Raw genomic sequence first — 16025 nt, forward strand, 5'->3', positions numbered from 1 at the left:
CTTCTTGCGAAACTGCTGGAGTGCGCTCAGCCGTGGCTGGGGGGATTTCCCTCGTGGTTTCTGCTGTGACATTGAACTGGGTACCAGTTGCCACTGTTCCAAAGGCAGCGAACAGAGCATTGATTCCAAGTGACGTTCTGCAGTGAAGAATATGGACAGACAGACACACACACATAGAGACAGACATTCTATAGGTAGGATCAGAGCCGAGCTCTTAAATAGCCATGTGAAAGTACATAAAAATATATTTTTATGCTTGGCAGTAAAATAAAAGCTCCCCACTAAGAATCTCGATGCCCTTTACCTCTCCCTGTAGCACCATCAAGAGGACCAGCTCCTCCGAGAGAGTATCTCCTGGCGGCCGGAAGGAAAGCCATGGGGATTCCAAAGGAAACCGAAACCGCACAGGATCCACGAGCAGCTCTTCCAGCGGCAAGAAGAACAGTGAGAGGTAAGGGGCTTCCCCTCTGGGCTCCTGCTGTCGGCATGTTCTGTTACTTCTTTTCCCCAGAGATGAATCAGAAGATCCCCTAAAATGCACGCGAGCTTCGAGCTCTCCGCGGGGGGCAGGCCTTCGGAGAGCGCTGCGGGCACTCAGCCACTGGCCTGTGGCGGCAGGCCCTCAACCCAGCTCCCACCGTCACTGTCCAGCTAGAGGGCAAGATCTTGAAATCCCACCACCCTGGTGCCGACAGAAAGAATTCCCAAGAATTCTTGGGAACTGGGGGAAAAACCATTCTGAATTTCCTTATGGAGCACTCTATACTTCTAGTACATTCTGCTGCCATTTTGAAATTAGTTTCACTGGGTTGTTTAACTTTGTCAACCATATTTCCCAAGGCAGACTGGATGAAAAGTTGAAGTTTTATCATTTGTCAGAAACCATTTTTAATACGGAGCCGATACCAGGTATAGGACCGTTTCTTTCTGGTCTCACAAAACACGCTTACTTCTAATTCTGAACTTTCCCTTTGAGGTTAATTTATCATGGATCATGATAATCACCTACACAACTACTAGTAGCCTTTTATTAGTGAAAGGGAATTGTTGCCGTTTTAATGGCCCGTGTCAGGTGTACTAACGTGTGGGGCACGGGAGACCGGTGTCTCTGGGCACATACCTGACGCTGCACTTTATTCTCTTTTTAAACATCGTTCTACTCTCTCTCTGTTGAGCAAGGCTGAGGAAGGGACTTCAGCTTCGCAGGCTAAACGTGGCTTTTTCCCCCCAAATGTTTATGTAAGAAGAAGGCTTAGTCATAAAGCAATCGACTCCAACCCACAGGCTGTAAAAATTCCAAGTTTGTAAATCCACTCGGATTCAGCCCTGCAAGGAACCTTAAATTCTTTTTGAGTTTTATCCCTGAAAGGTACCTTTTGTGGAAAAGATGCAGGCACTTTCCCCAACTGTAGCAGGTTAGGGCCCCCCACTGTCAAATAACAGCCTCAGAGACTGACATGGGCCTCTGTCTTCTAATTTAGACTGTTAGTACTTCTTATCAGAAGATTATGTTAATTGGACCATAATATCTTAGAAATAAGGCCACGTGGCTCCGTTGGCAATAGAGCGTAAACGGGCCTTGCCGCAGGCTCCTCTGAGTTTAGGGTAAGCTTGGAAGTTGGCCTGAAATGTCTAGATCTTGGCAGTTCTTAAAAACTTGGCTCCTTCTGTGCACATCTGATTTTTATTAAGAATTTCCAAAGAGAATCTGCCTTGTGCAAACTCCAGATCTGTTTTATCTTTCAAATCCTATGGCATTGATAAATGCATTGGGTAAATATTTCCATAAAAGATATTTGCAAAAGGTTTTGTTTGGTTTTGTTTTGTTTTTACTGCCACGGTAGGAAATTTTGATTTGGAAATGAGGGATGGGGAAAATCTTCTTATTTTCTAAAAATAACTCAAGCAACTAAACATGTCCATTTAAAAATAAATCCTTTGTTTCGTTCGGACCCAGAAAAAGTTGAGGCCTGTGTGCCACTGAACAGTTGAGTTGCACACACCTGAGAAGGAAAGTTCTTGCCTTCTCGTAGGTAATTGCTGGTGTGGCAGATACCTTCAGGGGCCCGAGGGAATAATAGCCCAGTAACTGAGACAGGAAGAAGCAGCACGGAGAAGGTCAAGTTGGTGATTCAGTCTCTGCCTGACTCTTTACTTCCTTCCTCCTCTCCCTTCCCCGGTGAGCAGCCCCCATCCTGGGCTCTATTGGTCTGGCCCCAAACCAGAGCTGGAGTCTCCCGGACCAATGCCCAGTGGCTGGGTCTTAAAGTGTTCAGAGAAAGCTGTAGGGACGTGGCCTGACATAACCGTCTTTAAACCACCATGGTCTTTGGTGCTCTAAGACGGTGTGCTCATCTCCTGATCACTCCAATGTCTGTCTGTCCATGGTTCCAGGAGGCCGTCGTCCATTTTCAGAGCTGGTCTTATGCGGTTCCTGGGGACAGCAAGACAAAATGGAAAGGGCACAAACTCTAGAGTAAAAGAAAGGTCTGGGTTTGTAAACCAGGAACTTCTCCAAGCTTCAGCTTTCACTTGGGTGCCTGAGGGATCTCAGACCCAGTCGCCTCAAATCTTGTCAAACTGACTGCGAGGGGAACCCCCAGCCCAAGGCTTGGCACCTGGTCACAGGCATCATGGTGGTGGCGCCTGTGAGAGCACGAGGCCCGAGAAGAGCACAGGAGGATCGTTGACAAGGCTTCTGGAACTGGGAACTTTCTTTCCCTCACTTGTGAGATACGGGGGTTACGTGGGGGTGGAAGCAATTAGCCTTGTTTCTGGTCCGACACACATTCACTGAGGTTCGTGTGCGTGATGCAGTCCCAGGAACACAACCTGAGTTCGGGCAAGATCTAGAAGGGCTCAGGGGAACAGGGGTCAGGGGTCAGGGGGTGGTCAGAAAGTGTGACACGTCTGCACGGTTGTCCGCGCTGCACCAGAAGTGAGCAGGGCTGCAGGCGAGCTGGCCGGCATGCAGGGAGGGAGAGTGAGCCCAGGGGTGACCCTGAATGGGCCCGGCTTTGTGCAGCAAGTGCGCCGCGCACCCACGCCGGGGCCGTTTCTTGGGAGAAGCAGACTCTTGGCTCCCGAGCGCACGTTGCCACACACCATATGCAGAGCCGTCTTCGCGCATGTGGCCCTTGTACGGAAATTGGAAAAAGCTTCCTCTCGCTCCAGGAAAACAATCCCACGTCAGCACGTATAGTTCTCGATGAGAATTCCAGGAAATATGAACACTCCATAGACCTCGTCTAAATCCTCATGTCAAACATAAAATAATCGTGTTTTTGAGGTCCTCAATGTTCACAGTTTCCGAGATAGACTAATTTACTTGAAAATAATGGTGTGTTTTACTTCCATAGAAACCATGTTCTTTTATGAGTATCAATGTTCCTGTGTCTCATTTTCTTTGGAAGTGGTCACTGGATTTGACGGTCATTCTTGTGACCTTGTAGGCTTGTCTTCGAGTGTCTAACACCTTAAAATACTCTGCTTATAACAACAGCATGTAATCTTCGCACCAACAAGACTTACATAAAAACAAAAGCAATATATGGCAAGGTTAATGTTTACTCTATGGATTACTGATGATAAATATTAACAGTTACATAGTGATTTGTGTTGTAATGAAGTACGTATTAAATTTAAATAGGAAATCAACAGTAACATTCTGATGAACGACCTGTGCTATCTAACATAGCCTCTGTAGCAACCCAATAGGGATTTTTTTTAATTTAAAAAAAAAAGTGTTATTATCAGACAGAAGAACAACTATTACTTAGAATGCAGTTTTATGTAAAATGTTGCTTGACTGCTTGAGTGTTTCAGTTAGAAAACTGGTCCTTCCCCCTCTTTGTAATTCTAACTGGAGTGACATATATCAGTTTTGTAAACTAGATACTTTGATTCCATCAAAAAGTTATTGTAATGGGCTCATTTTGTTGGAACAAGAAATGTCTCAGCTGGAAACCTTGTTAGAACACACATTTATTATTAAGACACACACACATACACACACACACTTAAACTCCCACCTCAAGAGTCAGCAAAAGTGGAAAGAAAAAAAAAAAAAACAAAACAAAACTTCAACATAGCAAGGATGTGAAAATGCCCCCTTAGAGGCTACCTGAACTACCTGAGCTACCTGAACGCCTGTTCCAGCTGCTTTATCCAGACTGTAGGGTCCAGAACCCTGAGCTGGGGACTCTGAGCTCCATCCTTCCTCCAGCTCTAGTGTTCAATGAAATAGTCTTTTCAGTGACACCTCGAGGTCCTCAGGGCTAAAATCTGTTGTTTTACTTGAACATCACTGAGATTGTAATCTGAATCTTGACCCTCAGGCTGGCAGCAAGGGCCTTTGTCTGCTGGCACCCCTTCTTCTCTTGGGCCCCGATATTCATGCGTCTCTAACACCAGCTCTTACTTGTCCCCAGCAAGAATTTTTTCTCTGAGATAAATGGTGTATTACACAAGTAACGTGTGCTCCCCCATGATCAAACCCAGTCTGAATTAAAGAAATGCAAATCTAAGTAAGAAGATAGTATATTTAGAAAAACCTTTCTTGTGTAGGGGCACCTGGGTGGCTCAGTCAGTAAAGCATCTGACTCTTGATCTCGGCTCAGGTCATGATTTCAGGGTTGTGAAATCGAGCCCTGCGTCAGGCTCTGCACTCCACGCAGAGTCTGCTTGTCCCTGTCCCTCTGGACCTTCCCCGACTCTCTCTCTCTTAAATAAATAAAATCTTTATTTTTTAAATAGAATCTTTTAAAAAAGAAATATCCTTATTGTATTATAAAACAGATTTTTTTTTAAAAGGCTAAAACCCCCCCACAAAGAAATACATAGCTTAATGAATTACACCTTCTAGCACTTAGTGAGTGGAGGGTTTTCCCCTTCTAAACTGCATGACGTGTATGTGTCTGGATATTTGGCGGGGGTCGATGGTTGGGTACATTTGGAGGAACTCCAGCTGATGCTTCAAGACCCAGCGCAGGATGCCCCTTCTCTGGGAAGCCTGCCCTGGCTCTTGGGTCTGAGTCAGCTGCCTTTCTGATTGCTGAGTGCCTGCTCATTCGCTTTATCTGGAACTTCCTCCCCGCTCACCCCATCGCCACGCAGGCCTCTTGCCCTCCCTGGAGCTTTGGGAAGGCAGAAGTTGCCCCTTATTATTCTTTGTATCACTAGCATCTCACACAGGGCCTGGCAGCCAGTTACTGCTCAATAAATATTTCTGGCACGAATGAAAGAATATATATTTAATTTTTAAAAAAACAGACCAAAAAAAAAAAAAAAAGTCACTTAAGAAAATGTGTGAACAGCACCACCTACTGGTAGACAGGTTTGACACGACCCTTCGGATTCCAAAATGTTTTGCACTGGAAATGAGGTGACTTGAGTTACGCATCTTCCCTTTACAGAAAAAGGGGTTCACTTTCCAAGCTGTGGGGCCATTTATCTTTTAATAAATGTTAAAGTGATAAGTGCTAATATTCTGTATGTTGTTATCATTAGGAGGCTGGCAGGCAGAGGGCCTGGAAATAATGTGCAGCTTCTTATCCATGAAATTCGGAAGAGGGAAGGGACATTAAGTAATCACCGTGTCCCGGGCGCTCTGTGACACACTTTATCTGATCTGGCCTGTACCTGACAGTGGATTTAGTCCCATTTTGTAGATGAAAGAAGGTAAGGCTTACAGAGATAAAGCTTCTTGCCTGACCTGAGTATAGGAACCGCTGACTTCAAAATCTGGGCTCGTTCTGCCACATTAAGCTGGAAGTATTGGCTGCAAATGTCTATGAAACAGTCTTTGTTCCCAGAGAGGTCTCCAGTGACTTCTAAACTCTTTTAGATGGTTCCTAAATGACCCTCTTTCTAGCAGAAAGCCACGTAAGGGCATTTATATGGAGAGTCATTACTTACGCGGTAAAGTATTTTGATTTCCAGTGGAAACGTTATTTCAAGTGGGTCTTTTTCAGAAGGACTCATGGCGTGTGTGCCAAGAACAACAGTTTTCACAGGTGAGTAAGTTTCAGGGAAATAACACATTGGACCCTGGAATGGTGTCCTCCTTGATGGAGCCTGAGCGGTCACTTTCAAAAACAAGCGTCTCTCCTCAAACAGCCCTGGACGCGTGTTGGCTCTGCTCTCATCCTGGCCCCCCGGGGGGCCCCCTCACACATGGCACTCGGATGTCAGACCTGCAGTGCACAGGACCTGGGCCCCTGAGCCCTTTCAGGCACGTGGGACAAATTAGGTAACAGATACGGAGGTGCCGAGTGCAGATCCCACCGCAGAAGAGGAGCACGGTGGATACGGCTTGCATTGGAGTCCGAGCAAGTTCTCCGCCAGACGTGCCTCCCTGTGCACACCCAGCCTTCCTTGGGGCAGAGGAGTGTTAGCAGATGAACAGACAGACAACCACTGCTCCCGGAGTCCACAGTGGACATTATCGGGGCGTTGGTAACGCACAACGTGGACCCAGGTGGCTGTAGCTGCTGCGTGGGTGCGAGCTCACAGCTCCCAGCAGGAACTGTTCCTTTGCTCGGTGGCTTAGTTTCCTCCAGATCCAGCTGCTGGTCTGGCAAAGGCTCTCGGCTGCCTCGCCTCCTCCGTGAGTCCCCAGGTACTGCTTATAGTGTCTGAGAGTCCTTCCGATCGTCTCCTGAGCCAGCTGCTCAAGGAAACACAGAGCCAAACTCTTCCAGCAGATCTTCCTGCCAAAACAGAGCCGTAAAAGCCATACCCGACTGCAACACTGTTCATTTTGGAGGGATGGGCCACCGCCCAGTGCAGAAGAGCCAAGAAGCGAAGGTCTGCCCAGCAGAGGGGAAATCCTGTCTCCTCCGTGCTCAAGTCATTCCAGGGGGAGCGGGGGGTGGGGGGGACACGCCTGCGTCAGCCTCCCCACGGGGCACACTTACATTTCCCTACTTAGCTGGTCACAGGAGACCAGTCACGCAACACTGGATGGGACCAAGCAAACTTGCAGCCCAGGCAACAGCATGGGGTTCCCGGGGTCCGCTGGCAATCTGCCAACGGCGAGTTTTGGAAAGGACGGGTGTTCTGAATGGATTTTGACTGGAGGCCGTCGAGTCTTTAATCTTGGATCGCTGTCGTCATCGTCCCTTCTGGGGCTCGTCCCTCTGCTGCTAGTTGCAAAGGTTCACTGTCTGTCCATCCATTTGTGCCTACAAGACATGCACACAGGAGTGGGACACCCTCTCCCCTGGCACTCCGGCGCCGTTTAGGAAGGGTGCTGGCGCAGATGGCAGTAACGGGTTCACAAGTAAATAGTGTATATTCTATAACAATGTAGCTTTCTAGAATAGTGAAACACAGCAGTAGTATCCTTTCTAAATGTGATCAGCCCAAAATGTGATGCACAGTTCAGAGCAAATGTGATGCACAGTTCAGACACAGTTCAGGAGCAACGCTGCTACTTGGGGCCTCTCTCTGTGACCCTCGATTGTTAACACTCACACTGCCGTTTCTAGTACATTTTACTTATTTATTGGAGAGAGAGGGCGTGAAGGAGGGGGTGAGAGCAGAGAGAGAGGAAGAAGCAGATTCCCTGCTGGGATCATGACCTGAGCCAGAGGCAGACGCTCACCGACTGAGCCACCCAGGCGCTCTCGTTTCTGGTGTTTTCACAGAGAACCTTTGATTCTTCTTCTTTTGTTACAAAATCAGCCTCAAAAGTCCACGGGCCTTCCTGTGTGTGGAATTCAGACTGCCCTGTGGATCTCTCTCTCTGAGGACAGAGTTCATAATTGCACTTTTCAGTCTCCGGGAAAGGTTCTGGATGGCTTATTCCTGTGTTCCTGGTTTTCGTGATCAAAGTCATGATGGAAAAACGGCCTTCGTGTCTTCGATTCCCTGTCCTGATGTCCCTCTAACAGTCTGCTTGCTCTGCAGTCTTGCGGTTCAACGTTAACCCCGCGTGCCCTCCCCCGCCCGGGAAGCTAATAGTACGTGAAAGTCAGAGGTCAGCCTCCTGCTTTGACTCTGGTGATCCCAGAAGCGTCGCTCCCATCCGGACAGGGAACCCAGGCTGGTAATCTGCAAAACCATGGCTATTTTAAACCCACCCTGGAGCTGAGGTCGCAGAGTAATCATGCTGAACTAGAAATCCACACGGTGACAAGCCTGTCTTGGGCTGTGCTCATCTTGGGCAGAGCGACAGGAGAGGAGCCTTCCCGGACGTACGTCGGGAAAACAGTCGAAAAAACAGCTCACGGGATAATTAAGCTGAGTGTAGATGGGCACGGTCGTTTGGAAGTCTTGGGAGCCCCTGGCACCAGGGACACACACACACTCTCCTGCCTTTCTGTGGACTTGCAGTGAGCTCGGGATAGGTCAGGAGTGCAGGACACCCTCTCTGGGACACAGGCACGTCAGGCTGCTGTAGTCCGAGGGCAGAGCAGAGGAACCAGGAGAAATGCTGTCCCTGAGGGGCTCATGCAGATGCTGGGCAAGAGCCAGCCACCCCTCCAGGAAAGACCAAGAGCCCATAGCCCTGGAGGCACGGTGCACGGTGAAGTCTGCGGACCCCATGGGGGAGCCAAGGGAAGCACCCCCCCACGACCCAGCCTTATCAGGTGCAGGCAGGGAACCCAGCTGTGAGACCAGCAGAGGTCCCTGCCCTCTGGAAGCGCCTCCCTGCAGCAGCGGCCGGGGGGGGGGGGGGGTAGGGGGGATGGGGGGCAGCACCGGAGGGGGTTGCAGAACAGATTATCAGAGAGGCCTCTCCGGGCAGTGGCTCAAAGTCCAGACAATGCAGGGGCTGTGGGACCTGTGTCCAGGAGGCAGGGAAGCCAAGGCAGAGGCTTGACACAGGAGCTAAGGTCCGGCACGAGCGAGGGCCACCACGGACAGGGCAGCTCACTCAGTGACCAGGGGACAGAGGAGAGGCGGACAGAAAGAGAGTTGTCGGGAGAGGTGACAGTAGGGCCTTCGAGGCTAGTGGAAGACAGACTGTCACAGTCAAGACTGTCCCGTGCTTCCAGAGTAGTTTTCAGTGACCAAATGTCAGCGTCATGCCACGGATCCGACTATTTAAAACACATTTGAGTGGAGCGTTTCTAAAGCATCAGTCCAGAGCCCCATTCCCTCCTCCCGCCCCTGTATGGCATAAAATTTTCTGGGAATAAAGGACATTGATAATAGCATTTATTATATTGTGGGGTTACAGCTAATTCTTTTCCTTTATAAAATTTCATTTGTTTATTCGAGAGGGTTGGGGGAGGAGCAGCAGGAGGGAGAGAATTTTGAGCAGAGTCTGTGCTGAGCGTGCAGCCCGATGCGGGGCTCGATCCCACGACCCTGAGATCACGCCCTGAGCTGAAATCAAGTGCTGGTCGCCCAAATGACTGAGCCTCCCGGGCATCCCCAGGTCACAGCTAATCCTTACTCGTGGTGTTTCTCAATGTATTTGGAAAAAACGGAGGAGAAAAGTAGTATTAGAGCTCTGTCGGCTCAGGTACTTTCTAAAAAAACATGGCGCACACACACATCAGTGTGCTTCCTCCGGCTCTCTCGGGGGGGGGGGGGGGAGCTTTCCTTTACACCGGCTGTCTTGTTCGGAGTGTGAAAGCGGAAGGTCCTCTGGGAAGCGAGGTGGCACAGGGGAGCACGGAGCAGACACACGAGTCTCGCAGACAGGGGACCAGGCACTGGCTCTCTGTTTGAACAGGACACATGAGGTGTCCTGCCCAGGAGTCCCTTCCCTGGCCTGGTGGGGGGGGTAATCTCTCCCTGCAGGTGCTTGTTGCGGGAAGGAGCAGGCATATCCTTCTACCCAGGGCCCTCCTTGTGGGAGCTCCCCGCATGGAAGCCTGCCCCTAGGGATGACCTTGAATACACCGGAGGCTTGGTTCCCCCAGGTGCAGTCGGGGTGGTCCCAGCTGCAGGTGGAAGTGCTTCCAGGTGGAAGTGCGCGGCGGGGTCCCCCAGCACTGAGACGGGTGCACCCCTGATATCCGTATTCTTGTCGTCTTTTTCTTCTTAGAGCAGCTGCCCTGCTAGGAGCTGAGCTCTGAGGGTCCTTACGCAGAAGGCCCTGTGTCAGGAATTCGCTGGTTTTAAATAGATTACTTAAATAATCTATCAGAAGAGCACGGGGAAGGAGAGCAAAGCTTTACACCTGTAGATGCGGCCATTCCCGTCTTGGTGAAGCACATTTTCTTCCTAGAGCCTCACGTGCTCTCGTACACAGCTCAGTCGTGGGGAGAAGGCTGGGATTATAGCCTCTCACACCCGCTTTCAGACACGCTCCTCTACCCATGTTCCTTTTTGCTGCCACGTGGTTTTGTTTTTCTCCTTAACGACCGTCACCCGTGTGGCCTCCGGGACCGGCCTCCCCGTGAGCGAGGCTCACCGTCCCCCCAAGCCTCCCTCTAAACCTGTCTCCCTTTTGTCTCCACAGCAAACCCAAGGAGCCCGTCTTCAGCGCAGGTAAGTTGGATTTTATCTTTGTGTGGGCCCCACACTCCCCTCAGGACTCGAGGGATGGATAAGTAGCTTGTCACCTTCGCTGTCCGCGTGGTGGGGCTCACGGGCTGAGTGCCAGCAGCCGGCAGCCGGGCGGCGGGGCTCAGGCCACAGAGACCGGCCATACAACGGTCATAAAGACTGGACCCTCTATTCACCCCCTTAAACCCGATTTAAGTTGCACCAATAAGGAGGAAGAGCAAAATGCCACCAATAAAGCAGAGGCAGAATTTCTGGAGGAAAACACTGTGTTGCCTTGATAGTCCCCCCTGACCCTCGGGGCTTCCGGCTCAACACCTGCCTCTCTCCGAAAGGGAAGCTTTCTGATGCATTATGTTATAACTTTGTCTAAAAGTAGCTTTTTCCCCTCTCTTTCTGCCTTTGATTTCCTAAACTGCAAACTAATAGTTCATTGGACTTTCCATTTACCTTTTTTTTTTTTTTTTAACACATTTTGCAATAAGGTAGATGCTGTTTTTAGGATCATAACCTGATTTAAAGATGCATTTAAAATGCAGAACCATTGACAAGTACGGCATCAGTTGAGTACAATCATTTCATTTTAACTTTTCCAGTTTTTTCCTCTTCAGTTCAGAATCGAAACCTCTACAGAAGTCAGTGTCTGTGTGTGTTGGCATGTGCTTGAGTATTCATTTCATTTTCAGGAGGCATGAGATCACGCCCTGAAAACGTAGTTGCCCCAAGCCAGGCGTTGAGCGCGCTGGTCTGCACCCCTGCACTGAAGGCAGGCTCTCCTGCCGGGGGTGGGGCAGCGGCTCCAACGGAGAGCCAGCTGCTCCCCAGCGAGGCTGCTCCCCAGCGAGGCTGCTCCCCAGCGAGCGGGCGGGCCGGTCCCTCTCGCAGTTCTTGCCATCTCTTTATCTAGCGCTTCTGTCCCTGTCTCCGAAATCACAAGGGAAACGCCGGGTGACACACTGCAAAGGTAGGCGGCATTTCTGAAACCTCATAGCTCTCTGAGCAAAGCTGCTACCCAGGCTGCAGAAACTTCTTCATACAGGCAAGCAGATACTCTCCTGGTATGAAAATGTTTTGGGCACACGAGCCACTCCAACTTATTTTCAGTTAAAAGCATCCCCGTGCATTGACTTGGATGGGTTTTAATAAGTAGCTTATACATTTGATCTGGCTTGATTATTGGCTGGTTGCAGGCACTTTGAAAACACCAGACAAAACTTAAGAGAGCTATAGGGCAGTGCTGAATGCCCCACTGCTTGACCTGGTGTCTTGTACCACTGCTGGCCTTCCCTTCCACGCCTTCTGGTTGGCCGCTGTGAGCTATTGTCCTAACATGCCTGGAAAATACTTTTGCTTTCCCTTGCTGCATTTTGATTTGATTTTTTTTTTTTTTAAGATTTATTTATCTGGGGAGAGAGGGGCAGAGGGAGAGAATCTCCAGCAGACCCCATGCTGAGCGCAGAGCCCAATGCAGGGCTCCATCCCACGACCCTGAGATCACGACCTAAGCGGAAACCAGGAGTCGGTCGCTCAGCCGACTGTGCCTCCCAGGCGCCCCTGCGTTTTGACTTTAGATGTAGAACGTCTGAACTACCAGCGCAAAACAGTGCCAAGGCAAAACCCCGGGGCTTTTTCCCCCAGTCAGTGATTATAATTGTGCTAAGCAAGCGTTGTTGTGATGACTTCGCCAGTGCACAGCTGTAACAGACCCAGTATTTCACGCGCACGATTGTGGCAGCTGCGGAGGGCTCCGCCGAGCGGCAGAGAGGGCACAACAGCCTCTTTATTCCCCATCCACGCGCTCTGCCTCCTCTCGTACAAGGAGAGTGCATGTGACCGCGTATCTTCTAGCTCCGAGCTCACACGTCCCTGCTTTCTTTCCCCTCCTGTCGTCCACCGGCGGCTCCTGGGTCCTGCAGGTGTGGCGGCCACACAGCCCCATGAGCTCAGACTCGGGTGAGGGATTAAGGAAGGGAGGAGGTATCCACAGGGGCAGAGGCCCAGAGCAGAGTGCGGGAGACACATCTGGCCAGACAGGAGGAGACGGGCCGGTGCTGCGGCCAGAGAGACCCCATGGGAGGGCAGGCAGGGCGCCAGACGCCAGCAGGTGGCAGAGCGGGCGAAGGACTTTGCGTGGAGGAGGGACTCGCTGAAATCCACTCTGGGCCTCGATGGTTTGGCAGCAGAATGGAAAATGCCCCGGGCGAGCAGTAGGAGAGCCTGGGGTGCCAGACCTGAGAAAGGCCGGCCCCAGGGGATCTGGGGAGGACAGCCTGGCGGTGGCGTCTTCACAGGAAGGTCCAGGGACCTGAGTGGCTGGCGTGGCGTCTGCAGGACGAGCACGTGAGGGTTCTTAGTCACAAGTCCGACTGTGCAGAGTGAGCGAGCGTCCCACGCGTGCATGTGAGCCCAGAAGCGCACGCACACGGGAACATGCAGCCAGGACGGCCCCTTAACCTGCAGGCCATATTGCATGTGGCGTTGTTTGAAGCTCCTTGGGGACAAGACTTACAAAACTAACCCGTAAATGCCGTGCTTCTGGCGGTGTAACCCCTCCGTGACCTCACCTGTTTCCTCTCCACGGGTGTTTCTCTGTTGAGTTCTGTGCTGCCACACCGGTTCCAACTCCCCGATTTAACTGCCACAGGGGCCCGGGCGTTTGGTCTGCTGTGAGTTTTAACCGAATTCACCAGGAGCTCACAGACATTCTCTCTGGTCTCACCACCTCCCGGGTGCCAGCAGAAAACCCCACCTGATTTCTTTGTAAAACCACTCTTGCCCCATGCTGCTATGCCTCTGGGTGTTCCTCTTGCCCCGTTGTTTCCTGAAACGCCACAAGTGATTTTATTATAAAAATGTTTGTTCTAGAAGGTTCTATTTCACGATGCCTCTCTCTACTGGGTCTTTTGTTCTTTTATTTTCTTTCTAGTTTTTCCTTGAGCATTTTCCTTCTCGCGTGCACCCTGGCATGTACTTCTGCCGATTTTGTGTTCTTTACACTCGAAAAGGCTGTCCACTGTAAAAGACACATAAAGATACATTACATTGCACTATATTGCATTACATTGCACTATACCAAACCAATTTAAATATCGAAGGAAATCTTACGAATTTTGATACTGAAATTGTACATACGTTGAAATCAATAAAAAATTTCAGTGGATTTCTTGTGTTAGTTGTAATTTTTTGAGGTGGCATTTTCCCCCTCCTGATGATAAAGAAAATGCAAGCTACCAAGTCTCATGTGGAAAAATAATGGAATCTAGTTTTTCCTGCCTTTTACGGTTTCTCGTGTATTTCGTGTATTTAGGCAGACTGTCAAACATAAAAAGGGCAAAAACTTTTGTTTTAAACTCTTCAGCATTGTGTTTTGGTTCCATATTAATTAGAAATCACACGGAGGTTAAGTTTTTGCTTTTACATTAAAAGGCTAAAGAAAAAAGAACAATTGTTTTCAGAGGCACAGGGCACTGAGGTGTCTTACTGATCTCTATGTTCTTTTTGTAGAAGAAGGATACGTAAAAATGTTTCTTCGGGGACGCCCCGTTACCATGTACATGCCCAAAGACCAAGTGGACTCCTATAATTTGGAAGCAAAAGTAGAGCTACCGACCAAGAGACTGAAGCTGGAATGGGTGTATCCTTTATTTACTGACCGGACCTGGCACGAGGTTTAAGTTGATTCATGCCCGGAGCTTAAAATCTAACTTAAAATTAAGTGGTGTAACTTAAGTTCTCTTAAGCACGTATTTATTTACTTGGCAGCAGAGGAAAAGAGAGAGAATCCCAAGCTGCCTCCGCACTGAGCACGGACCCCAGTGTGGGGCTCGATCTCACAACCCTGAGATCATGACCTGAGCTGAAATCAGAGAGTCAGAGGCTTAACCGATTGAGCCACCCAGGTGCCCCACGTTCTCTTAAGTTTTAAGAAAACCAAAGTATTCTATTCTCACTTTTTAAAAAATTAATTTAACAAAAAGGCCTGTATGTGAACACGCAGTCTGGTGTTCGAGCAGAAGAGAGGCTCTGGGAGGGCTCCTGATTGTGGGGGACGCTGTCTTACAAGTCCCGAAGGAAGGGTTGTAGTCCTGGCTCAAATACGTCCACCTTACTTTCCCGAAGAGAAAATAGTTAAATGCTGGATGGGGTTTGTTTGTTTTTGTTTTGTTTTGTTTTGTTTAGAGAGTCATAAGAAAATGCATCACTTTCTGGCCTGAATCTTAATCTTTCCGGCAGAATAAATGTAGTTGAAAACTAATAAAAAAGCAGTCTTACTGATAATAATCATAAATGGGCAAAGTTTAGGATTCTAATGAAATTGAAAGAACGGATCTTTTTTTTTTTTTTTTTTAACATTTTATTTACTTACTTGACAGACAGAGATCACAAGTAGGCAGAGAGGCAGACAGAGAGAGAAGGGGAAAGCAGGCTCCCTGACGAGCAGAAAGCCTGATGCGGGGCTCGATCCCAGGACCCTGGGACCATGACCTGAGCCGAAGGCAGACTTTAACCCACTGAGCCACCCAGGCACCCCGAATGGATTGTTTTTAATAGTAGGTGTTATAGGCTCGGCCAGCTCTACAGGGCAGGTGGGAAAGCCAGAGCTCTGCCTGCTTACCTGGACGCAGAGGACACGCAGGAGGACACCAGACTTACACACTTAGGAAAATGAGACTCTCAGAGGTTGAACTACACTGTGTGGCAGGAAGTCCTTACACCCAGACAAGGAGTGTTAGACACCCTGGAGGGAAAGACAGACATTCCCCCTCAAACCAGCGGGGGCCTTGGTCAGCCTTGGTAGACTATCTGAAGGAATAACCAGGAACACCCCGGTACTGAATGTAGGGGGTCCAGTGTGGGCGTAAAGAAAGTCCACATTAGCACAGATAGAATGCTGCTTTAAGAGAAAGAAAAGTCCTCCCCTGCCCAAAATCTAAGCCACAGAAATCCGAGTCTGCCCTAGGACTAACCTTCTTGAGATAAAGCTGCCGGAGCCTTCATCCTATGAGATTTGGAAACATGAATGAGCTCCGAGGAGAAACAGCCTGAAACACAAAGAAATAGAGCCTATGACAAAGGGTGAATGAAGCGTCGGGGTTTTTTTAATTTTTTGCTCTATTTTTCCTTATTTAATTTTACTTTATTTTATTTTATTTGTTTAACTTCAGAGCAAACCCTCCAGTCCATGCAGATTTTAAGACAAAGATCAAAGCCTTTCTTCACCCTCATATAGATTTTCATTGAGTACCAGTTGGATGCCAAGCCCTGGGTATAAATTCTAGGAAGTTGGTTTAAATCAATGGTGGTATCAATTCAGTTGGAAAAATTGCTATTTGAAATGATGGTATCATATTCTTTGGGGACATGTTTTTTACATTTTCAGACTCAGGTCTCATAAGCATTTATGGGCATCTCTTTTGACGCTTTAAATCACAGTGATTCGGTTCTTCTTTAAGTCAATACTGGTTTACATGTTAGGTTCAATCATGGCTGGAAAGCACCATTCAAAACATATTTTTTTCAGAGACTATTCATATTTTCAAGATGTAAAACAGTGGAATTTA

The 16025-nt window shown here is 49.0% G+C and overlaps 1 protein-coding gene across 5 annotated transcripts in view; it reads left to right on the forward strand.

Annotated features, from left to right (window-relative positions):
- EML1 (EMAP like 1) overlaps nt 1–16025 on the forward strand; it is a 173003-nt gene that overhangs the window by 126150 nt on the left and 30828 nt on the right. For 4 of the 5 annotated variants that reach the window (XR_009355867.1, XM_059183091.1, XM_059183092.1 and 1 more), the window contains exons 4-7: nt 317–451; nt 10421–10449; nt 11372–11428; nt 13969–14098. Coding sequence is in view for 4 of the 5 variants with exons in the window: in XM_059183091.1 (XP_059039074.1) it covers nt 317–451; nt 10421–10449; nt 11372–11428; nt 13969–14098 (351 nt within the window). In the remaining variant the exon portion in view is untranslated. The remainder of the gene's footprint in view (nt 1–316; nt 452–10420; nt 10450–11371; nt 11429–13968; nt 14099–16025) is intronic. The other variant, XM_059183090.1, reaches the window with a different exon arrangement.

The sequence above is a fragment of the Mustela lutreola genome, chromosome 7 (assembly GCF_030435805.1).
Source record: "Mustela lutreola isolate mMusLut2 chromosome 7, mMusLut2.pri, whole genome shotgun sequence".
Classification (NCBI taxonomy): domain Eukaryota; kingdom Metazoa; phylum Chordata; class Mammalia; order Carnivora; family Mustelidae; genus Mustela; species Mustela lutreola.